At 35.0% G+C, this 26,640-nt stretch overlaps 2 protein-coding genes across 13 annotated transcripts in view; both read right to left on the bottom strand.

Moving 5' to 3' along the window:
* Positions 1 to 2,449: 2,449 nt before the first annotated feature.
* LOC102684364 (protein-L-isoaspartate O-methyltransferase domain-containing protein 2) lies at positions 2,450 to 13,062 on the bottom strand. Of its 2 annotated transcripts, none has more exons than XM_006639605.3 (6): positions 12,802 to 13,062; positions 10,274 to 10,618; positions 9,735 to 9,837; positions 7,789 to 7,960; positions 7,292 to 7,415; positions 2,450 to 6,534 (listed from the first exon to the last, which is right to left on the bottom strand). In XM_006639605.3, exons 2-6 carry the CDS (start codon positions 10,578 to 10,580, stop codon positions 6,137 to 6,139), a joined length of 1,104 nt encoding a protein of 367 aa, XP_006639668.1. In that variant the 5' UTR covers positions 10,581 to 10,618; positions 12,802 to 13,062; the 3' UTR covers positions 2,450 to 6,136. The 2 variants fall into 2 exon arrangements, with proteins under 2 accessions (XP_006639668.1, XP_006639669.1); XM_006639606.3 differs by having other exon boundaries at positions 2,450 to 6,531.
* Positions 13,063 to 18,867: 5,805 nt separating this feature from the next.
* Positions 18,868 to 26,640, bottom strand: part of myt1b (myelin transcription factor 1b) — a 37,474-nt gene continuing 29,701 nt past the window's right edge. For 9 of the 11 annotated variants that reach the window (XM_015364950.2, XM_015364956.2, XM_015364952.2 and 6 more), the window contains 3 exons: positions 26,439 to 26,542; positions 26,024 to 26,167; positions 18,868 to 25,123 (listed from right to left, as the gene is read on the bottom strand). In XM_015364950.2, coding sequence (XP_015220436.1) covers positions 24,980 to 25,123; positions 26,024 to 26,167; positions 26,439 to 26,542 — 392 coding nt within the window. In that variant the 3' untranslated portion in view covers positions 18,868 to 24,979. The remainder of the gene's footprint in view (positions 25,124 to 26,023; positions 26,168 to 26,438; positions 26,543 to 26,640) is intronic. The other 2 variants (XM_015364951.2, XM_015364960.2) reach the window with 1 other exon arrangement.

Below are 26,640 nucleotides of genomic sequence, written 5' to 3'. Positions count from 1 at the left end.
CAGTTCAAAAGATTAGCTGTGGCATCTGCGCGTAAGCAGACAAAAAAACCAACAACTTGAAGAATAGACTTAGGAACCAGCACCACGACTCCAGTTCCTTGCCACGATGTGTCGAGTCTTTGTAACCTCTGCGAGGATGTCGCCTGCGGAAACAGAGGTGTCAATCAATATCAGACACAATGTACAGCACAGTACACACAAGCCACTGTCACTTCAGGCGTAGACAATCCACTCCAGAACTCCGAATCTGGTTGTTTTTGTTTTCTAAAAACTATGAGGGGTCTCGGAACTTGGAGGTGATGCTTAGGATTTTTCCAGGAGAAACGTAATGATTTCGAGATCAAATATTTGTAACGTAACGTAGTTGTTCTATCGTAGAAAACACAGCAGAGTAACAAATTCGAAAAAGTCAGTGACTTTATTCCAAAGTTTAACCTGACATCATTTCGTTGATTGTATCAAAATGATTTTTTACTTAAAATTAAAGAGGAAAATGCTGATAATGACACTTTTCTTTAAAATACTCTCTGTATCTCCCTTGTATTTTAACATTACAGTATAGTAAATATATTTTTGTCCTATTTGATAAAATCTGTAGGAAATTCTGTGTATACTTTGCAAAACAAAAAAAACACCATCCAATTAATGCACTTCATTAGTCCTAATAACCCTTTCATCTGCAAATCGCTGCATTAAGATGCCAGTGTGTGAAGTTCCACAGTCTGTGTTTCATGGTTCTGCGACATTCAAATGACAGTGGAGCACTTGGCACAGCTGAGAGGAAGGAGTTCATCAAGCTGTCTCTTGCCCCTGGGCAAGACAAGTGTGAGAAATGGTTGGCACATTTGCAGCACAGTTGTCCAGTCAGTGTTGACACATTTCTTTAAAAAAGTAAAAAAAAGACTGAAGCTCAAATTCATTTCACTGCACTGAAGTAAATCAAGACCAGTTCTGCTAATGCTAATTCACTAATTAAGTATCCAATTACATCAGTATTGGTATTTAAGACTGCAGACTATTTCTCCCTAAGAACTATGTGGTTACATTTTTGAGAATATTGTTAAATAACTGATTCCATATTTAAGGGAAAATCAGCAACTCAGATCTTGAGATTAATAGTGAACTAATTAAATTTCCAAAGTTTTTTTGCTATTTCTTTTTATTTTACCATACAGATAAACTGATGATACAACTGTCTCTTAGTATATGAAGTATAAACAATGAATTGTCAGGAAATTTGGTAAAAATTAGATTAAATCCCCTTTCAAAATGTCTTTTTCTGACCACTTAAATATCTAGGGTCTTTGTTTTACAAATTTTATTTTGGTTATCTAAGTTTCTCCCATTAGATTTGTCTTTCACAGAAAATGTTTGAGATATACTTTATTGAATTGGGGCAACTGCCTTTATCTGTGTATGGTTAGCCTATCATGACAAGCTCAAACAGACTGCTGACAGTTTTAAGTAGGCCAACCACAAATACTGTTCAGCCATGCAAAATGGGAAAAAAACACAACCTCTGTGAGCTTTTATTGGATTCCCCTGTGGTCTGACAGGTATTGGTTATGTGTGACAGTTGTCTGAATGCATGACATCAACTGCAGGATAATGTTTACAGTCACATGTTCAAGCTTTTATATAGAGGTTACAGATTATACAAAAATCTGAATGCATTCTGCAAACATGAATGAATTTCCACTTATTAGAAAAAACACTTTCAGAGGCTTAGAAGGGTATACTTTCAGGTTAAATGTAATATTATTGGTCCTTCCATTGGTTCAATGTTTTTCATCCTGAAAGCATTTTAACGTATTTGAAATGTAGCAAGAAACCTACTAAATCCATTACTGAAGTTCAGCACACACCTGACTAACACATAGCAGCCATTTGGCACCAGCAGCCCCAGTTACATTATTGAATTAAAGAAAAAGTACTGTATAGGATTGCTAATTTTAACACGTTCAAAGGGAACCAAGCACATTATGGTTTTACACCTAACAGTTCATTGGGATCTTTAATCTGAATCTTTTATGACCAGTCATGACCATGGTTTCACATTTCATCCAATTGACAGAACCACCTACAGTCCACCGTACTAGAAAACTGGTTTGAAAAATCTGGTTTAGAGGGAAGAGAGCCTCTTATAGCAGCAACACATTTTCCTTAGAGGTCTCCCATCCCAATATTAACCAGGCTCTGCCTTGCATAGTCTATGAGTTCTAATGACATCAGGCTAGAAGGTGGGTTTGTATTGGAGAACAATACCTATTACACGAATAAGGTTCCTTTTACCTTCTGCATAAGCAGCACTAGAAGATAATTTCTGTTTTCTGTTGATCTGGCTTCAGCAGACCATCTGATTAGCATATACAAAATACCATCTTACACTACCTTTCTATCCTTTCATTTCTTGACTTATTTAAAAGGCCATGAAATTCACAACAAAATATTTTTTGCACATTTAAGTGTTATTTTTATTAACTGCAGTCAAGAGTGAGAACAGCAAAACACTTTTTCAAATCAGAACATCTCTCTCACATTTATGTGCAAAAACGTACGACATTAACATTGCAAAAATGTAAACCTTAAAAAACCTTAAAGATAACATTACAATTGGAGGAAAGCTCTACAGGACATATCCCTTAAGCAGTGCAGGTTTCAAGCAATTTACATTTGGCACTGAAAATACAGTCTTGCAAAGTCTAAGAAATGTTTCTCTGAAACTAATAAAGTATGTGGGCTGTTACAGAGACAGCACATCATCCAAAAGTAAATCACAGCAAGGATGGAATAAGTATTACCCAGTTACACTACCAGCTAAGTATCACAGAACACATTTCATTTATATGTATGTGGACAGCAAATATACTGAACGTTTCATTTCAAACAAAAAGTAGCCAAGTGCACAAACAGTTTTTGAATTACTAGTAATTCTAACAAAAATAAAAATGACAGTATGTAATGCATATGAATTACATCACTTGCAAATGAAATTTAAATGTCTGTCATTAAAAGGTGTTCCTCAACCACTGAAATAATAATGTTTTTTTTGCATGGGGAAAAATAATCCTGGTTTACATCCTCAGCATATTAAACAATATCCCTTTCACAGTGCCATGCAAACATTTCTAAGTTTAAAAACGTGATGAATGATCTGTAGATCTGCAAAATAATCATGTGGCAAGGTAACAGAATTCTATGGTAAATGGATGTCAAATACCCATCTAACATTTAATGCAGGTAAGATGTGTGGATACTACACAACACCCATGTTGCATCAGACTGTCAGATTTCAGTTCTGCAATACCATCTCCACTTGAAGTACACTCTACATTATCACTTACGGAAAGCACGTGTAAAGAACTCTTATTGTATTTGCAAAACCACTTCAAGAAATATAAAGCTTTCATACACCTAATCAGATTAAGAACAGAACTTGTGTAAAACAGTTTCTCCAGTCCTAGCACCCCCTTTGCAAAATGAAACTCCGCTACTGAACCATATTTTAAATGGATATTTCAGAGTGCTGGCAAATGCACTTCACATAAATCAGAAATCCAGAAAAAAGACAGAAAAATTTAATCTCTTATCTAATATGAAATACTCAGTTAAAACACCCTCTCAAAACAGCCAGTGTCATAACCCTCAATGACCGAGAACAAGCATATTTTCCCACTTGCAGTGTCTCACTATCAGAAACTTCAACAAAAAATAAAAAAGATAAAGCACATTAATAGATATCCTACTATCTGGTAGACTACATTTAAAATCAATAGGTTACTGAGCCAATCGGTGGGGACATTGATGAACTCACACAAGATCCCAATTCTGCAACATCCAAGCTGATATATATGTCAATATACAGCTAGTATCATTTACACTGCTGTATGATTAATGAACACTTGTTTCATGCTCTCATTGTAAATTGTTCTTGCAAATCTTTTTTAAAGTGAATGACACACATTACTCAGCCAGAGAAAGGAACAATCATTTCTCAACATAAATTGTATGCTCTCATGGTGCTGGTACCCAAATTTGTGTCATCCCATCTTCACTGCAATATGAAGATGTGGAACAGCAGTATGATCTTTGTCATTAATAAAAAACAAGCACAATCTTAAACAAGTTTAAGTAATTAAAAAAATACAATGTCTAATAATTATTACCTTATTAAGAATAATTCTGGCAGTATATGAAGAGAGCTATATTGTTCCACCTCACTAAAAATTCCAGCAGGCAAAACAGCACTGTTTGGGAATCTTTTCAACTACAGATTTTAGTATAATTCAGCTACTAAAGCTTGTGAAATGCACCTTTTTTTAATTGTAACCCCATTTTTAAGCAGGACGTACCACATGGTTCCAAAAATATAACCATTAAACATTAGGCAATTTCCTCAAACACAAGCAATTTTACACTCAGAAACATTTACAAGATAGATACTTCAATTACATATACCACCACACTTACATATGTAACCTCATTGACATCTTTTCAAAAGAAGGCCCAGAAAACAATACCTTGAGACGCAAAAGAGGCACTTTTAAATGTAACAGTGTAAAGATGACAGGAATCTGTGGAGTTAACAAGCTGACCACAATAAGACTGCCAGAAGGCACAATAAAGAAACAAAACTTTTTAACAAAGCCATTTACACTGATAAACTAAATGAAAAGATGCATAACTGACCACCCTTATCCTTACTATGCTTCTCTCTCACTGTTGCATCATGCAAAACCTTATTATAATCTCAAAAACATTAACTAGATAAATATCTAGGCCTCAGCAGAATAAAAATACTTTAATCTTAAAATTAACCATAATTACACTCCTCTGTAGGTTTTATAGCATGTATAGGTTTGATATGATTTAACATAACTTCTGTGATAGAATGCTAGACTCAGAAGACAAGTGCCTTATTGTTTTATACATTTTTTCAGCCTGTAGCCTCTCTGAACAGATCATACCAGACTTAAGAAGATGAAACAGCATCGACTCTCCTGCTGCTTCCTCTACTCCAGTTGCTTTTAAAAGACTAACTTAATTATTTGTGCCCCTAGCTGGAAGGAAGATGAAAATTAATGCTCTAATTTCTGTTGGGTCCCATTTAAAGGTTAAAAACATACCATGACCAGTACTCAGACCAGTGAGAATCTGATCACTGACTCTAATGTGGCATATTAGCAAGATCGTCCTCTTAAGATCTATATTGCTATAACTTGTAGAATTTACTAATACAGTATTTATTTTATATGCATATGGTAAAAACACTTTAGACTATGGTACCGTAGCTTTAATTACTTTTAAAAAACATGCAAATCTACAAAAAGTTGCTCAATGTTTTTTTTTTAATTTTCCAGAAGCATCAAGGAAAATATTTTTTCTACAGAATCATTTCCTGACTTTCTAAGCATCTACCTTTTCTTTTCATCCATATTCTATTTTCTGTCAAACATGTCTTACGAACTCCAATACAATATACTAATTTGTTTTTAAACACATTTTTGAGATAAGAAAAATCAGTTCTGTTGTAACTGTTCCACCTATCAAGCACAAATGTATGTCAACCCCCTGATACCCAAAAATCAAGAAACCAAACACCATAAAGACACTTCATATTTGGAAAGATTAAATTCATGAAATGCAAACCGAATAATTAAAAATATCTGACAACACTTAGTATGCACTGAGGAAATAGAAGGTTTTTTTTTTCATTTCATGGGTTGTGATCCACTAAAAATGGTAATGAAAATGATTTGCTTGGCCCTTAATATTTTGAAACTTGATAGCTTCAACAATGTTTATCCATCAAAAGATCCATTATAACTGTTTAGGAAAACAAACTATAAAACTCTGTAAAATAAATAAACAAAGTTCTCCAAGATCAAATTCACTGAGAAATAAATAAGCATTCAGAGAAAAGATTTGGTCTGCCCAAGACAACTACCCCTCAAAATGAGCAAAGATTGTTGCAAACTCTGAAACCAGCCCCTCTGTTCTTTAAAACTGAAAAAGAAATGATATGACACTTAAGAGTTAGCATGTGTCTGAAGTGCCTACGGGGGACAAGATTTTGTGGTGTGAGCTAATCTCTAGTTTGTCAGAATGGGTGTTGACTACATTGAAGGGACCTCATCTATTTTTCTCTGTAATAGAGCAAGTACATTTTGAGGGGTTCAGGCAGAGGGAGGCTCAAGATCTTCTCCCTCAGCAGGTTGATGGGGGGATCGGGCTTAAGGTCGCCATGCTCCCGCTCTTCATCTTCCTCGTCTTCCTCTGCCCGCTCCTCTTCGATCTCGTCGCAGTTGTTATTGTCGTCCATGGGGCCCGGAATCATCCGGCTGACAAACACGTGCTTGTTGGACAAGAGGACGGAGTCCACGCGCCGGCGGTGCACCCTCCTGCGTTTGAACCGCGGAGCGCTCCTGGCCGCCGTGCCGTTCTTCGGCTTCTCTTGGTTGATGACCTTTTTCAAGGTGTGGCGTATTGAAATGCGGGACAGGTCCTGCAGCGTCCGCACTTCAAACATCGCTGCTTATGTTTTTTACAGATTTACAAACGGAGAAAACAAGCAATGTTAACAAACAGTTTTCTGATCATCTTAAAATAAGTGGCACACTAAAAATATTTACTCTCAGGATGGATAAATGATTGCAAACATAATAACAAAATATAAAGCGTCAGTGAATAGAAGCCGTATCAAATTATTTCAGCTGACATGTTTCTTGATTGCACTTTGAACCTGTAATAAAGCCTAAAGAACAATATTATACAACTACATTTTTAAGCAGCATGATTGCTATTATTTGTGACAAACGCACATAAATAAAAAGAGCAAATCATCAAGCAACAATAAGGTAAATTAAGCATTATGTTTTAATCATGAGATACAAAAATCTTGAAAAGCGAGGTATTCTTATGTACATTATTACCTTTTCCATTTCGCTAGGGCAAATGTAGAAGTCTGCTTCTGCTCATTACAGTGTTTATACGTTTACTATTGTGCAAGGTAGGCAAAGAAATATGGATCTACAGTTTCTCTAGAGCAGTGCTATTCCATGTAGAGAAAAAACATGAAGCCCTTGCATGGACTCCATTGCAAGAACAAAGAACTGTTTCAAATGACCATCTTATTTAATGCAAATGTGAAATGTATATGTAATATTCAGAGAAAGCCCTTCTGCTCCTGTAGGTTTAACATAATGCTGAAACGCAGGCAATACTACACGATTTATTTGACAGAAAATATCAATAGAGCAATACAAAAAGGCAATAGAACTTTGATACTTACGGAGTGGGACAAGTTTAGATTTCCCATTATCTCTGTTCTTAGGTTGTACAAGCGGGGCAAAGGACACAGCAATGATCTTTTTGGTTTCCCATGTGTTATATCCTGTGCGGGTAATCTTTGTTAGCTACAAAAAATCACATAAATATGAAGTTTCTCAATAAATAGGAAGAGTAGGAATAAGTGGGAAGAGTTCTTGTTTCACCAAGACCTGAAAGACCCCTGTGTGACCAATCTGAACCCAACCCCTGATGACAGTATGCTAACTGTGAGTCTGTTGTGGAAATCACAGTTACAGCTGTCTGGTGAAATGACACAGGCAAATCATTAGGTGCTTAAATCCTCACCCAAGCAGGCAGGTTTTGTGTCACATTCACATTAACACAGAATCTAAAGTGGCGTAATAGTTATAATTATAACAATGCATAGTTTGCCAAAAGAACTTGACAAAGGTGTCTGGTTTTCATTTATTTTCTCAAGGTCAAAGACATCTGGCTCACCTTCTCTTCTAAGGGCAAGACCAAAATTCCCCCCACTTTCAATAGGTTCCTCATGTAGTCCTCATGCTCCTTCTGCACGCCTGCTCCGCAGTAGACTCTGTCATACTGTCGACTTTCAGGGGTGATTTCAAGACAGTTCCCTACCACGAATGAGGGCTCACAGAACTCAAACCTGCAGAAGGCATGGTTACTGTTCAGAAGTTTCAATAATCCCGCACACTCCTGGTGTCAATTGGAACATCAATTCCATACAGTTATACAACTGTACAATACAAACATAGAAAACTTGAAAACACAGCAACCTTAATCTTTATAACAAAAGGTTCTTCTTCTCATTTCTTATCTACAATATGGTAGGGTGGATGCAGTCTTAAAAGCTTTATTTTATTATTAGGACCATACAAAGAAAAATGGTGCATGATGACAGGTATTCTCAATTGTGATGTTTTTTTACTTTGAACTACTGCACATCAAACAAAGCAGATCACTTGAGAAACAATATAAAGAATTATCACAAAATTCACCTAAAGAATGATAATATCATTATAAAGACAATGTTACTTTTCAATAGAGTACATGACGTGACAAACTCTGTGTTTAATATAGCAAATGTAGTGAATTAGTCACTAAAGAGTTATTTTGACAACACATTCAACACAATATGCAAATGATTGGGAATAGCTCAGTAACACACCTGAACAAGTGCTACTAATGCTGTTCACACCTCTGTACCTGGCACACAAGAATCTTAACTTCTGGTCCGCTGACAGCATGACTTTGGCAATTCCTCACACAGAGCACTTCTTCAAATATCAGAACTTAAAGGAGAACTGTGCCCTTTACAGTAGTTTTATTATTCACCTCATGTTATTATTTACACTCCTACTTTAGCCATGTAAATGTCTCTCCTAGGCAGATACATGTTGGAGCTACAGTACATACTCATGTGGACATTTAAACATTTCTGCAATCTTCCACATCATTATCATCTTGCCACAAAGCTATAAACTGCAGCACACAAGTGCAAATAAAGATTTTTTAAGTATCTTACTGAACATGCTACTCGATATCTGGATTTATCTTAGGCCTGAATTTTATTTTTTACTATTGATGTATTTCTTGCCAAAATAATCAATGTATTAACAGATGTTTTGAAGGGATAAAAACAACAGTGTGAAGCTGTTACTACATGGGTAAAACAATTGGACTAAATTGATTAAATTACGCCAATTTATATACAGTTCTGCTCAACTAGTAAGAATTATTCAAGTCACATTAAGTCATTGAGACAAAATGGAAGGCAGAAGGGAATCTTGTTACACAGAAAAATTCTCGTGTCTTAAAACCTTTACAAAGAAAATAAAAAAGATGCCCAGTCCTGACTATAAGTACCGATCAAGCAATTCACTACCAGTAGTTGACACTGTTCATTTGTGGGGGTGACTGACATTTAACTTAATGAATGAATTTAATTCATTCTGGTTGCATAACAACACACAGTGCTCATGTATCAATGCAACTCTGCAAGCCAAAAAAGCATGCTATTGTTACCTAAAATAAACCAGTGTTCAGAATCATAATATCAAAAAGGAATGCAGGAAGTGCTGCCTGTGCAGGAAATATTTATATAGTTCTGTGCGGCTACCTGTATGATCACCTCCTCTGTTTAAGAAGTTACAGAACTTCAAGTGACTGCATACTGAGTAACTACTACAAAATTTATTTCATAACATATAAACAACTGAGCTTTATTATTTTCATTAATTGTTCGTTATCAATACATGTAATCCATTTCTAAAACTTAATTTCCTTATTTTGCACACCCATAGAAATACAGTATGTATTTTTCACCTAGTGAAACCACCAATCTACTGGAATGACTTAATCTGCTGTTGTTTCTGTTTCATTCTGAATAAAGTAAATAACAGAAAAAGGAAACATCTCACTTGTCAAAGCTGTCACTGGTCTTGATGAAAAAATCCAGCTTCTGGTAGGCATACTCAATGACATCAGCATGGAGCTCCACCCCGTGGTTAACACCAAATGGACCTTATAAGAAACACGAAATGAGGGGATCTCAATATCATTGTAACAACAACAACAATAATTATAATCTGAGTATTACATTGAACCATTCGTTCCATTGACTTATCCACAGTAACAGTGATTTCATTTTCAAAAGAAAGCTATTCAGTTACTAATACTGCCTAAAATGCATATACATGCAATACAAAAAAGTACAGATTTATCAAACAGCCCCTTATATACAAATCAACCTACTTAAAAATGAATCCCCAAAGCCTCCTAGTATTTGTGCTATGGTTACATTTTAACTAAGAGTCAAAAGTTACAGAGTTATAGAGAAGTGTGGATACTCCTGAAAGTATGGATACCCCATACAGAGTGTTTTTTTTTTTAATTGGGCAAAATATGAAGGGACTTTCTTATCACCATGAAGTGGATAGAGTTTAACCTAGAGCTCTACCTAATATTAAGCCAACCATGGTACTGAGGTAGCCTGTTCCGCTCCCCAGGTTCAGAAAGGAAAGCCCGGGCTGTAGATCCAGGGCTTCCATGACTTCAGAGTAGATGCATGGAGCAGAGAGATGGATGTTCCCGTGTCTCCATGCCAGGTCCTTATATGCATTGTCCCTGAACTCCTCCAAGTAATAATCTGCCCGGTCAATTGCCCGGAAGGCCTGCTCCACCAGATCCGTCCGGATGTAATGGGCCTCTTTCAGATTATCAATTAACTCGTCGTTGTCCTCCCCGGCACTGACTGCTCCGCCCATCTTCACCGAATAGAAGTCGGCCTGTCAGGAGTCAGGCACTATGGGAAATAAAACGGGAGTGATTAGGGTTAACTTCAGGGTTCGGAGACCTCACACATCAAGAAAAGCCATAAGTGATCCAGAAGGACCACGCAACAAAATGACTCTTTAAATGTTATCATTCCAGCTGTAGTTATAAAAATACATGGGTTTTCTTAATTAAAACTGGAATAAAAAAGCAATATTTTAATGTCTTAACATTGCTGGTTTTAACACCTTCCCTAACATAAAAACAACTCCTTCAAGATGTTATAACGACAACAATTCATGTACAGTAGTTGAAAAGTCATCTACACACTAATATCTCATTTAAATAAATGATACAGGTTTTCATTAGGTGATGATAACACCTAACAGCATCACAAACAAATTACCTCTTTGATTTGATATCTGCCTTTAGGTTGACATAAATCATAATAATTGTACAGAATGCGTCTGTGTGCTGTGCCCTCACATTAAATTAATGTTAAGGAAACATTTATTGAAGCTGTATTGTATTACTTTTTAGGGGACAGATTATTTTGATGTGATGTCGATGGAAAACAGAAGCTCTGCACATTGTGCATCTGCACAGAATATCCCATGGAAAATAATTCAGCTTAAGGACATTCAATCACCCTGAACTTTCTGTTTCTAAATCCTTTGAATCTGTAACATTGAGAGGCTGAAATACAAAGATTTTTATCTCCTATTGCAAAAATTACATATTTTTTTAGAAGGACACTGCAATTATTAATATAATAATCTGAAACCACATAATACATAGGATGATGATTGTATCAATGCTTTACAAAAAACAGGTGGTAGTTTAACAAGTAAGAAATGGTCTCTTTCCAAATTTCTACATCTATATTATTGACAATCCACAACCTACAATGGAATTTTAATTAAAACTATCAACTTCATTTCACAATAAGTTATCATATGCAGATTCTTAAAGCAAAGCCAATCCTTAATTTTGCTGAAATGATAAAATAAACCAAACATTATTGTTCAATCATTAATAACCTCCAATATATGACCCAATTAAAGGACAGAGACAAACAATTTCAGATATTTACTAATTAAATTTATTGCTGTAAGCATTTTTGCTGCCCCACAAAAAAACATTTTGCTTTCAGTAGGCAAACATTTTTCTAATTGGTTACAAATATGTATTATGCAAGTTCCAGTTTGTGATGATTTCTGCATTCACGTACCAGTCTTTAGAAGTAACAGAGACTCACCAGACTTATTTTACCATATTGTTATAATTCTCCATATACAATATATTTTAATCTCATTTGGGATTGTGAACCATCCATGTGGCTCTTCTATCCTGGTTGAACCTACAGCAAACCTGGTTTGCCAATTGTAACAGATTTTGGATAAACTAATTCTTTAAAAATAAACAAACATACTAATTTATAAACTTAGGTTTGTAAATATATACTATTTGCCACAAGCCTGAATTTTGGCAGTACTGTGGTGGTTTAGTCACGCTGGGTAATACTGTTAGGTGATGGAATATAATATGTTTAAGGTAAAATGGGCGATGTTTTCACGTCCATTAAAAGAAACGTGCATCTGTTTCCCCCAAAATGCTGTGCCAGTGTGGTTTTCGTTTATAACTAGACAGACTACAGCGGTAATCTACTTTTTGCCTAAGACAGTGCTGACTCTCGATGTAAAGTTTATTAAATCCGTGTTTTCACGTAATCAAAACGATCAAAAGAGGCGCTCAACAGTTTTCAGATGGAGTTGACAAAGCTCAATGCTCATGGCTACCAGCGACTTTTTTTCTGGTGTTCCTGATTATCCTGATTATTACGGCCTTGTTCTATAATAAGACTGCATGTATGAGCCGGGAGGTGGTGCTGTAACACTTGACTGTACTGGATTAGTTCGGCTATAAATCTATTGCCAGTATAGGAACAGCGGAGAAACAGATATTTCTTTTTATTTTTCATAATATAATCAGGCACAGTACGAGAATACAAATACGTAATGGAGCCTCGGAAACACTGCATACACACCGTGCTTCTCTTCCGGAAATGTGCAGCCCTACTCTGATTCAACCAGTTAATTGCCTGGGTGACCTTCGAGGGATTAAACGATTTATTTATTTTGTTTTTTTAATCGGAATTTTCAAAGCGATAAGGTTTACTTTGAATTAAAACTGACAAGTCGGTAGATTTCTCACCTTTGTCTTCTGCGACAGCAGTCTGGGAAATCGAGAAGCGGAAAATAAACGGGGGAGAAACACAATACCCGTAAGAAATAACTCAGTGACAGCAGCAAATAAAGACGCCTCTAAAAAAAGCATGTAGCTGTTATCAGCTATTTGGAAATGCAAATTGTTTGTATAGTAATATTTTGTCTTCGCCTTGTTTTCTTCAAGCTTTTGTGCAGAAACATTCACAGCCAGTTCAGAGCTGGATGTAAACAATGACCAGCTGACTCCGTGACGTCACGCACACAAATGCACCACATGAGGAATGTGGGCTGCAGCAATAAGACCTTGTTTTGTATCGACTCTTCCTTTCGCTCTATGAAAGCACGCTACTGCAAAAGCTTTAGCATGTTCCTACAGCGCCTTCTTTATCTTGTTAAAATAAGTGTTGTGTTGTCCTGCATAATATGCTTATTCAGGTGTTAAAAAAACCGTATCAGTAGCATTCCCTCGTGCTCGAGATGGCCCAGATACTGTAGATTATTATGAAACAAAAACTACCATTGCTACAAAGCTGAAGCAAGCAGCGTGTTTAACTGATAAGTCTAGGAAGGCTACTATATTAAAATCAGTCTGTGCTCTTTCACTCAAGCTAAAACATTAACATCTTACTGTTTTACTTTTCCCCCACCAGTGCAACCTTTGTTCATCTAATTCATCTAATTCAGGATATCAGAGCACTTTTAAATCAAGACTAAAAACCTTCTTTAGAAGGGCTTTTTTATTTAATTAAATTAAATGACAATAAAGGAAATAATTCAAGGATACAAATGGAAATTAAGAGAATGTGTATTCATGATTTAAAATAGGAGACAAGGATTTATACAAGGACCTCAGGGAATTTATTTGCCATGTGTACATGCACAATGGTTTCTCAATCACACCATTCTCCCAGAACATACCTAGTACAACGGACACCAGACAACGCAGTCAGTATATTGCAATACAGTAAATTATAAATAGTGATTCTTACATCAATAAGTTACTTTATGATCAAGCAAGATGTGCTAAATGATCTCTCATTTGCAGCCTTTCCTGCATCATTTTGCATTTCTGAGTGCATTCTTTGACTTTTTTTCAAGGAGAAATAACTTTTAATATGTAGTTTAAACTTCAGGCTAAAATAACATATCTTTTGATGTACTTTCCATCTATTTGTAATGTCTATACTTGTTAAAAGCATGATAATATGAACTTACATCGCAGAAACAAATGGTCTTTTTAGATCCTTGATTTTATTATTCATTATCACACAGCTGTGAATTAATGACTGTTCTTAAAACATCTTATTACAGTCTATATTTAATGCACATTTGTCTCCAATGAATGCAAGTTAAATTATGTTTGTATGAAGAAAAAAACAGGAATAATTACCATTGTTAATACAAATCAAGAATGGTACCACTGTCATCTTAATAAGCATTTTAAAACCTGTAGTACATCTGATTTCTGTTAAGTGGTGTATGTGATAAAAATTGACAAAATAGTAGAAAAGGGGAGAGATTTTAGATACAGTATGGGCAATGATAATAACTGCATTTCCTTTGAGGAATTTTCTAGGTTAGTATTAGTTTGATATATTAGGAATACTTTAAAAATGAATGCTTAAGAAATAGATTGTTGTGCACCTATATATATATATTTGTGTTGTATAGCTTTAAATTCACATTCATTTCTGTTATGTGAAATTCATATTATTAGGTCAGTCTCCTGTAAAATAGATAATTTAGATAGACCTCCTTTTTAATATAAGCTTAAGTAATTCTATTACATGCTATACAGTATTTATAGACAAATAATAATATTGCAGGACCAGTGTGCTCTTCAATTAAAACTAAAAACAGTTTCCATCATAAAGCATCATCATCGCGTCACTTTCAATACCTGCTTATCCAATTCAGGGACACAGTGGCCCAGAGCCTATCCTGGGACGCCCAGGGCTCAAGGCAGGATACACCCTGCATGGGATGCCAGTCCTTCTCAGCGCACACGCAGGCACAGTTACTGTATGTTCACATTCACACCAGGACCAATTTTATAGAAGCCAATTAATCTAACAGCATGTTTATGGACTATGGGAGGGAACTGGAGCACCCAGAGGAAACCCATGCAAGCCACCCCATGGATTGAAAACCAGCACCGTGAGGCAGCAATGCTAACCACTGCACTGCTGTACCTCCCCAATACAAAGCAGAATATCTACAACACACATGAATTTGTCTATGTGGATAAAAAGTAATAGGCAAGCAAAACAATACAGTATAGTGGAAATAATTCAAAAAATTTTAAGTGCTTTTAAGCTGCCACAGCAAAACAGAAAGCTTACAAGAGTGGCAATTTGTGATAGGTAGGTTTTAAAATGGTCATTATTCTGCATTGCAACAACAATAAACAATTCATTTTAAATGTATTCAGTTTTTTTAATATGCTGTTCCATACTCATTCATAACTTCATTATCCTTTGGGATCTGCCAGAAGTTACAGTTACCATAGGGTTTCTAGGCTTGACATCTTTCTACTCACGTAATTTTAGCCTAGGAAAGGTACTGGTTTCATTTAGAAACTCAATAAAGATATTTATTTTTAAACTATGTAACGAGAAACAGGCACGTTTCATGCCTACAATTCAGAATGCATACTTCAAAAATTGCATGCTTGATCAAAAAAAAAATCAGCTTGGTTTTTAAAGAGGATTCTTACCTCATTAATCCAGCAGGTGTCAGCACTCTTGTGCAATATATCGTTTGTTTCTGCTATGAGAAAAAGCCCCCATTTTCTAAAGCATGTAAGTTCTTGATAATGTAATGTATTCCCAGACAAATCACACAAGATACTGCTGAGTTCCACTCCTATAAATAATCAGAAAAACATAAATGTATATTCACTACCATAAAGGTACATACTGAAGTTTAACAAAGCTCTTTGTTGGAAAGAAATACAAGAAGTAAACAAGTATAGTATTGTTGGGATATATCATTTTTATAATATATAATATTTGAGTGTGAATAATGAAAAATTGTTTTATACTTGCTTCTTTATAATAAGATAATAAGAGGTCATTAACATATAATATGCTATGTGAGCAGGTTCAATGGTAAATATTTGATAGGATACATGAGAATCTGGATTTTATTGAATCTATTTCACGAGAGCAGCATTGTGGGAAGTAAGTGTCTAGTCTGCCTAAATGTGGTCACACTCTGCATTGAACATCTCAAATTCAGATCCTAGGTACTGTTTACATTATAAGAGACTATTTAAAATCCTTAATAAATAGAGCATCAAGAAAAAATATATATTTCCTATTATTTGTGTTCTAACATACTGAATTAGAAAACAGATTTAAAAAAAGAAAATGGATGAAAATAATTTTTTCAACTTGCCACTACAGTTTGTCCAGAGTTTGAGTGCTTGTAAAAGTTGGGCTTCACTGATGTTTCTCATACTTACTGGGTGCAAACAGATGTGTACATTAGGAGATTAGTGATGAGTCTGGAAGCCTGGGCTCCTGCCGAGAGAAGCTTTTTTTCAGGAAAGACTCAGCTCCCATCTGTCACCCCCAGCTGATGAATACATTAACGTTTCACTCAACGTTTATTTAATCAAAAGGGCAACTTTTGAATATCGTTTGTTATTTACATGGATTATTTTTCTCCTCCCCCACTGCTCCCTCATTCAACAAAACACCCAAATTCCACTTAAGCATATTGATCTTTAGGGTTTTCCTCCCTGTTTTTCCTCCATTTTTTATAGTTTCAGAAAACAATTTTTTTGCTCTCTAATCACACATGAGGCTTTTCTTTGTTGTTTGCTCTAACTTTTAAATGCAAATTGGACCATGGATTAATTACAAGAAGCCACATAACATTTGCATAGGGAACCAATGAGTGTCTTTTGAAATGCTTTCCAATGTTGTCACTGTGATGTTTTATAACTTCCAATAGGAACTAAGAGTTGGCTTTAGAAAATCAGTTTAAGCAATATTAAGAGATTTCAAAGAATTCTTTTTCTGTTTTTTAATGGTTAGAAATGTGGATGTCACTGCTAGTAAGTGGGAAAACAACTACTGAAGGTTTTGTCCTGTGGTCTTTTGTTAATTCTGAGTCTATTTCTATAACCAGTGCTGTTTTTTCTATAGCCAATGCGGTTTTTAACTCCCGCGACAACATTTCCATTCTCAATGTGAAAACACAGTACATGAGTACTACTGTATGTTAATCCAATTAACTACATTTACATTTCTATTTTTTTCAGATGTTTCAGACATGTAGATGTTATTACATTTTTGAAAAGTGAATACTTGGTACATTATTTAAAATTGCATACACTCGTGATCTGTTTTGTAGACGTGAGCAAATACAGCATAGAAAGCTCCTCAATAATATACATAATGATACATGATGAAAAGGCTAAACCTTGATTTCACATCATTAGCACATTGGATACATACACAATCTTATATTTACGTAGTGCACATATGTTTTTTTGATTGATTGAGCTGTATTGAGCCTTGGGATAACAAAATGCTGAGCTCAAGTGAAGTGATTTCATGAAATCACAAGGTTCTCTATGGTATTTGAATTGGGCGAACATCACCAAAAAGATTTGATTAAGAATCTGTATAAACAGCCGTTCAAAAAGACATTATTTTAATTAATGAAAGCAAAGTGAAAGATAAGACCATGCCCCACTTGAATAAAATTGCCTGACTTCTACTGACATAAAAAAGCTAGCTTGTTTCTGAGAGAAGGTGCCTGGAAAATGAGATGTTCTGCTCCAGCAATCAGCTGACTAGTCAAGAGAAACCAGGAAGCCAGCTCTGTAAAGGACAGGCCATATCCTGAAAGACAGAGGGTCACCACATCAGCTGAGGACAGTCACGTCTGTCTTATCCATCTGCATAACCATTCTCAGTCTTCAGTGGGTGCGAAATGTATGAGACACAGCATGGGAAAATCCAGGAAGAAATAACATGTGCATCAGCAGAATGACTGTAGCTCATTGTCTACATGGAAGTGATCTGCATACTCAGAGGCCATTTGGGGGTAACATTGTCCAATGAGAGAATACATAACTGTCATCTGTGGGACAGAGAATATCTGAGGTGGGTACAGAGAGAGTGCTTGTGATGAATGATGAGTACTATTTTCAGTACTTCCATCAACTACATGATGGAAGGCATTGGGTCTAACATGGTTGAAGATGTGGTAAGCAGGGTACCGATTGTTGCATTGTTCATGGGGGTCAGTGGGGTGGAAGTGTTATGATGTTGGGAGGAATCTTCTTTCAGGATAAGGATCCTTTGGAAAAGATACAGAAAAGGTGATTTTCCAACAGAACACTGAAAGAGCACACAGCTGTGATTACATTTCTACTATAATGTTGAGGCCTCAGTGCGGCTAGCTAAACATCATCTGAGTCATACATAACATTTGGGGACCAACTTTATTCAACAAGAGATAATTTGAGGCAGTATATAAAGGAGATCAGCTCAATATGGCCAGGATTGTATCAGTGTCCATATCCAATACTAACTCTGTAATGTTTTCATTTTGACAGTTTTGTTACATTTCATACTTAAAATATGACAGATCTTTTATTTGTGTTTTTGTGTACATTTCTGAGTTTTATTTGACATCAATGTTTAAAATAGTGGATTATATTCACTAGACCTCTGTGTTGTGTTTCATTTGATGTTCAGTATATTTTTAACACTTTTTAAACTTTTTGGATTATGAATAGATAACATTAGTAAAACATCCCCAAAATATAAGATTAGAGGTGAAAATATTTTGTTTCTGATTAAAGCCATACATTTTAGAGGAGTGTTAGACATTTTGATTTAAGCAACTGGACTCTTTATTTAACACACTGGAGCCTTTATTTTGCCAGGTTCAGACATATTGTTTGACAAAAACATAAATAAAGCTCTTCAAGTTTTCTACTTAATGGTTTTCTTTGTTATTATTTGGGGTATATAATATCAAGTGGCAAAAAAAGTATTATATGATGATATATAAAAAAATCAAGTTTAAATCATATTGTTTCATTTTTTTATTCTCATTTTTCATAAGTAACATTGAAATGGATCATACGCCAACAAATAACCAACATCAGCTTCCATGTTTATAACACTGATACATAGACACAGAATCACAGACATTACTTCACAAACTGTGTGGATCTACAGTGCTCACTTTAAAAACAAGAGACCGAACACATACGGTCAGGGCTTGATCTGCTTTAGAAAATGGTAAGAAAGGAACACCACTTCTACAAAACCACCATTTAAATTTGTGGAAGTACCAATATTTTTGGAAGTACCCTTTTCATTTCAAAGGCTATCATCAGTACCTAAAAAGTTGCCGGTAAAAATATTTATTCTCTGTAAAAATATGCTGACAGGACAAACCCTGACTGTATAGTTTCTTACACATACTGTATGTAGGAGAGATTTTTTTATTTTATTTTTTTTTTTACAACAACAATAACACTGTCCTTTAATACAAATTTTTACAGAGTATGCCACTCATTTTTAAAATAATGCCCTGATTGTTTGTGTTACTGTTTGTTTATTTACTTCTTCTAAAATAATTTTACTATAATGCCATTTGGTACCTGAATCATTATATCAAATCACAGTTTCATTTTTTTTCCAGAAATTTGATGAAAGTGTCACCAGAACAATTGATATGAATTCTTTGCACGCCCAGCAGCAACACTTTTCATTTAATTTCCGTTTCATACCCTCTGAAGGGTCTTTTTTCATTCACATCATCCTGAGCTAGATTTGAACCCAGTTCCCAAATGTAAACATACCCTTCCTGCTTTAATGGTATGAGAAAGGCACAAATGATACAATTACACAGTTTTAAGCTACAGTACCTACTTGGGAATTTTGGTTATATTCGCTTAATGGAAAGTACCATTCTACCACACATGCCTTTCTCATTTTTAATTTAGATTATAGTTTTATGTAATGTTAATAAATTTGAGGGAAATATCAGTAATTCAAGTATAGGCACTTGCAGTGCCAAACCTCTTTGTCTTAGTCTGTCAAGAATCAAACAAATTCATATTCTCTAGCAATCACACAGACTGATTGTAAGCTCAGTATTTTTATTGTTATATATGTGTGATTGCACAGTTAGCAGTGACTACAATGCATCACTGTTGAAAAAAACATGCTAGTTTTGGAAGTATAAGAGAAAGGGCCAATCATTTTTATTCTGGCTCTGGAAGGCTTTAGTCCTACATCTTTTACAGATAATCCAAAACCCTCAATATTTGAAGACTAGGGAACACTGGTACTGAAGTTAATAAAGTCGATAACTGACTACAAAAGGAGATGAGGTTGCTAAAAATAATTAAAAAAAATTCTAACTCTCTAGCACCACAATTTAATGCCATTTAGATATACAGTGCACTGGAAGAATAAAATGACAGACCTGTGTCTGTCATATTTATACATTTGATTTGGGATACATGTCAGCAAGTCGAAAAGAAAGGAGTACAGTGGAATATTTTTCCACCTGAAAAGTAGAAAGAAGAAATAATGCGATGCTATATATGGAGCCTTGTTCAGGTGTGTGCTACGGTATCAACATAATTCTTGCTAGATATATTTCACAGATACATACTGTATCTCACAGAGAAGCTATTTGGACTGTTAATGCAAGCTTGGCATGGCTTGCTCATAAACTACTTCACATGGGTCTGAAAGAGATTGTGTTTCAGAATATTCCAAATTATCTAGTGAGCCAGTCGTGCCAATCTGGTGAACTAGACAATAAGGAAATGGTCCTTATGTGTAGTTTATCTATTTTCTAATATTCCTGATAGAATGTGTGTTGGAATGATGACTGGATCTCTCACTCCAGCACAGCTAGCTCTCTAGATGTATATTTCTTGAAATACAATCTCCCTCCCAATCTCCATGGGTGCCACATGATATGAACGAATATACAGTATATAACACAGGAGTGAGCTATTACTCTGCCAGAGCACTGTTTCACATGTTTTTAAGGCTACGATTGCTGAACTGAAAACCAAGCATTATGATTTATGGAAAATATTGGTTTGGGTGTGCATGTAATTACATTGCAATAACTGATGCTCTTTTCTACTTTACTGATTGGTACTGATTGCTCTGTAATCATCGTGTTTTGAATTTGGGCTCACTGTTCCACTACCTGTAACCACACAGCAGGATCATTATTGAAGCCATTCAGATGTGGCTGGAAAATCTTTGTTTACTTATGGCCTCATATGGTATTACTAGGGTTATTCATCAGGAGTTTAATAACCATTCTATTACACAAATAGAGTAGGTACCCAATGTATTATTACTTCTGGTACCAAGCAAAGCCAACATGCAAAAACTCTTACTATTAGAAAATAAGTATGTACAAAAATGTCATATTGCAGTCTCATTTGACTAAATTTCAATTCAACTGACCATAAGATAAGACACATTTTAATATCTGAATATAAGAAAGGCAAGATTTTGGAACAATTAATATTTTTCAAATGGTGTTACGTTGAGAAAGTTCTTTCCGAGCTGTCATCTGCAAACTTAGTTTATATTTATTAGATGGATGCCATTACTAACATCCGACACACATCAGCCTAGAATTTGCTCTTTTTGAAATAAACATACATGGCAAAATATCATAAGAAAAGTACAGAAAATACTGTGACCTTTTCATCTGGATTCTCTCAAACATGCTGATTAACCAGCTTCTCTTAAAAATGCTATTACATGTCTAAAAATTAATGTCACATTTGACATTTTTTAATCAAAATAAACGAACAAAGCAAAATCCCTTTTTATACTTTTTGGAAAAGCAATTATTTGTTCATTTCAAACAGCAGATTTCAAAACAACAACAACAAAAAAAACAAATGTGTTGTCTTAGCCAATACAATAACATGAAAATGCTCTTTGGAACTCTCCCATTTTCTACCACTGAGTATTTTTTCTGCTTTTTGTTCATAAAGGGTTTAGCAGTACAGTATAAACATACTCTGTTAAAGGAAATTCAATTTTTCTGGCCTTAGTTAACCAAGTAGAATTTTCTTTATCCATAATATGTGCAAAGTACAATGATCAATTTGATCAATGAATCCCTCCTTTAGAGTAGACTACAATAGAATGCAGATTTTTCAGCAACAGTTCACAGGAGAGGAAATTACCTACAGTTTTTGCACAGTCATTTCAGGAGCAATAATAATGCTCTACAAAGTAAAATCAATAAATCTTGTGCAGTATTTTGTTATATAATTGACACTTTATAGATCGGATTTCTTTCAATAATTTAACAAATCATGTATCTGAATGAAGACTGCTACTTATATTTGCTTTCACACCCCTAAGCAATTCTAAAAAAAAAAAAAGATTTTTGATTAGTTTTGTACACTGTTGGCCTGTTATTAACTGAATGACCCTCTATGACATGACTGAATCATCGCTATTGGTAAGAAATTCTTCCTTTCAACAGTCCATTAGATACCTGATGTGCTGCACATTAAATGTTTAATTTCAGTGATCAAATCTTAATCTCTGTCCTTTACTTCTGTTCTGTGGAAACATGTTTTTCCAACATATTAAAAAAAAAACTGTACATCTTAATGTCAGCCTCCAAGCCATGTCTGTGGTGTTTATATATTACAAAAATCTAATTTTTCTTACTTATTAGGAAAGAATTTGCCAATATCCATATGCTACTATATTACAACTATAGGATACAGATTCTCTATAACAACTAACAGGAGCTCAATACATTATTGGTCAGATATAATAGAATATGAAACCATGACAGCTGATACTTTTGAAAACTCAGTGTCCATACTTTTTTGTTTGTTTTTCTTTGCTTTTTTTTCTGGACTATCCTAAAACCACAGTCAAAATGGTCTTACTATTAAAACAAAACTTACAAGGGTTCACAACTTCAAAGAACACAGTTCATAAAGAGTGCTATCTGAACAGAGAGTTCTCTTTTGATGTGCTACTAAGAGAAAGAGCAAATTTAACAATTACACTGGAAAAATATATATGTATATTTATATATATACTTTTTTCTTTACAGAAGTTATATATTGTATTTATGGCCATCTTGGCAAGAAAAAAAGGCATTTGTAACAATCACTAATCAACTATATCACGTGCCCAGAGGGTCTATCATTGCTGAATGAAAATCACTAAAGAAAGGATTAGTTAGTGGCACTTTGTGCATTAAAAATACAAAAACAAGAATAAGGCTACCAGGGTATACACTTTTTGAAAGTCTTAGGACTTAATGATCTGTAAATGAACAATTCTCTTAAGTGTGTGTTTGCGTTCGCTGTTTAACTAGAAACAAATTTTTGCAACTGTTGTCCTTAAAAGAAAAATGAAAAAAGTCAAATAATTAAAACTAAAGCGAGAAAATCTGAAGCACAGACATGAAAACATTTTGATATTAACAAAGCTTAACAATATTTCAGGAACACTTTGATATGGCAGATCGTTGGTAAGATGAAGGCAAGTACAGTCTTTTTTTTCCTGACTTGAAGGGCAGATGCCTGCTCAGAACTCTGGGGGACACAGTAGTTTCTTCTGCAGTCTGACAGGATGTACAGCAGTTGTACTATGGAAACACTGTGTAATCAAACACCTTGTTGTACAATGTTGCGGAACATGTTTTTCGTTTATTTTAAAGAGCAACAGAAGTTTAAAGACTATGAATACTCAGCCAACACAGAGACACACAGACATTACAAAATAAATATCCAACAATATCACTGTTAATTATTTCTTAAATATTAAATAAATAATAAATACATAACTTTATTTTATCGGTTGCGGGTGTCTGAAAACACGTTGCGGAAAACAAAAATAAATATCAACAAAAAGAAACCTTTAAAAAATTATCAAAACTTGTCAGTTATAAAATATTTGCACTTAAAAAAAGAGGTTAAAAAATCCCATTCTTCAAAATAAATACTAAAATATATAAAATAATTCACTGTGGTTGATATTTTAAATAGAGTTTTCTTCTTCAAATGTTAATCTTGAGGAAATTTATCATCATTTTTTCAATGGCCATTTACAGTAAAAGGTTTTACTGGATGTGCTGTATTCTGTTTTACAAAAAAATAAATAGGCAAGGTTAAATAAATAGGCAAAGTTAACATAGAATACTGGGAATAAATTACATTTTACCCTTCACGGATACAAATTAAATAATTTATATAACAATAATTAAACTACAAACTAGTTATTGAAATGAAGTGCAATTTCTATGCTCATAAATACTATAAATATTACTAGATGAAATTGAAATTTATTTACACAATATATTTTTTTCTTTTTTATCTTTAAGGAAAAGGTGGTATCAGGTGTATTTTTTTGTTTAACCATCAGACAGGAAAGTATTGTTCATGGACATCTGATGAGGCAGGGAAAGCAATTGGGAACAGGTTGTGTTGGAAGATATATTCTCTACTGCAGTGTGAGGAATTCATAAGATTTTCATCCGGTCTATAGGGGACCAGGGAGATCTTGGAACACAATTAACACAGGTCTAGTTGTTATCTGGCAAACAACCTTGACCAGAACCCTTCTATGTTCTTCTTCTCCTTTAGGATGATAGCCACCCCAATTTCACAACAGAACTAGCAGAAATGATTCCCAGGGGTATTGATCTGCCCCGTAATAAGGTAAACAGATGTCAAACAACAGCATGGCCATCACAGCATCTGTAACTTGTTTTCCAGTTTTCAGGTAAGCTGTCAGAAGTAGCTGTTGACCGTTCCCCAACAAATAGGTAAGCTGACTTTTCAATGGTAGAAAGAATAACACTCATTAACATTCTTTTTTTTTTCAAGCAGGGATTTCGAACCTGCTAATCCGTTTGATCCTGATAATTCAACTTCAAATCTCAAAGTGTTCATTGTCAAAAACTGGGACAGCAAAAAAAAAAAAACAACAAAACAACAATTTGGTTCTGATCCACTTGTCCTATAAGCCCCCAGCAGCAGCATGCCTGGATTTTGGTCCTGGTTTTGAGGAATGCTCCCTGGGAAAGAAGTACATTGCCTTTTAAAACCTGAATGCCCTTTTTAATTTTTTTTTAATTTATTCATTTTGTCGTAGTCTCTGTGTCCTTTAAACCTTGATACCCTTTACTGCTTGGTTAATTGTCTCCAGAAGGGCCTTGTTCTCTGGGTTCTGGTAGCATTCCTTATTGGTGTACATGTCCGTCAACGTGTTCACGTAGGCATCGAAATTCTGCTCAGTTATTGGCTCCTGCTGAATTAAAAAGTTCACACTTTCAGTAACATACTGACCCTTCTTTGCATTAACTCACAGAATTATGTTAGGTGCTGCTGCCCCCTTTTTTCTCACACATCATATTTTATTTCCTTGCAGCTCAGTGTCTCCCGTGTCATTTCCCAAACCAAAAAACAACAACAACAAACAAAACAGGAAGAGCTGGAATGGGAGAACAAACAATCGCAAATGAGGCTACAGGGAATAAAACTGAGACAAGAAGGAAACAACACCAAATGGTGTCATAGATGTACAGCAGATAACGCTGCTTTATCATTTGTGTAACCTTTATTTATGTATGACTATCGTTCCATGTTGCCCCCGACATTGATTGGTATTATCGGGCAATGTTGCATGTTTCCCTTTTCTTTTTTGGGCCCTTTCATTGAATTACACATAATAGGAACTTAAATCCTCATCAGATAGCTAGATAGAATTAAGCATAAAAGATTGAGGCACTATGCTTGCAAAAAAAACTATTTAAAGCAGAGGTGATTAAAAAGAAAAGAGTTTCATCATTTGGAAGCAGTGCTATCTAAACACGTTGTTCCAATCTCTTTTTTATCAGCTTAGCCAGGCTTTTGTGTAACATCAAGATTTTTACTAATTGTCTGTTAGGTGAATGTTCCAGTAATTAGATGTTTGCTTTTGCACTCCAAAAGTATGCAATGCCACAATGAGTTAGATATAATCAGTTTGATATAGTCTAACGGGAGCTGTAGACTCACTACTGCTTATTTTATTTTTATAAGGGGAAATTAAAGCGCATAAATAAAGAAAACACTACAAGCTTTTACTTTTTCAAAAGCTTTCTTGTTGCAGTGTATTCCCATAACTTCGACTGGATGAGACTCTGAAAGCAGCCTTTCTCCAACTTACCATGTGTGGAAGGCGGATGTTGGCGAGGCTACGGATAAGAGCCTGACTTAGACCAGAGAGCTCCATAAACAAGGCTTCATTCTGCTCCTCAATGATTTTGTTCTCCTCTTCAATGTTCTTCAGGTTCTTTTCCATTGAAGAAATCTAAATGCAATGTTTCATTGAAGAAAAGAGTTACCACAGAGCCAGCCATTTAACAAAAGAATATCCTCTTATCTTGAGGGGGATTGGTATCTTTTGCTGAGTTCGTTTGCTGAGAAGGATATGGCTTCTCCAGGCCACTTCAGAATTGGTTTACACTTTTGGCTATACACAGCTAAAAATGAAAAGAATGCTTTTCTTTCCTATCCGTTCTGTAGTTTATGAAGAAAAATTGCTTCATGAAGGTTGCAGGAAAACCAAAGCTTGTACAAACCTGTGTCTGCAGATTGACCATGTCTGCTTCCATTTCAGTGTTGGATTCGTTGAGTTCGCTTATCTCCTTGTTTAACTGTTTGATATCTTCATCATTATCCAGCACTGAAGGTGAAAGCAAACCCATCAAATATTCATCAACATCCATATAAGGTGACAGTAGCACAGGATAAAATAGAACACAATTTTTCAGAATAGTGATA

The sequence above is a fragment of the Lepisosteus oculatus genome, chromosome 16, assembly GCF_040954835.1.
Source record: "Lepisosteus oculatus isolate fLepOcu1 chromosome 16, fLepOcu1.hap2, whole genome shotgun sequence".
NCBI lineage: Eukaryota > Metazoa > Chordata > Actinopteri > Semionotiformes > Lepisosteidae > Lepisosteus > Lepisosteus oculatus.
The sequence above is the reverse complement of the archived record's forward strand: the minus strand, read 5'-3'. Positions and strand labels throughout refer to the sequence as shown.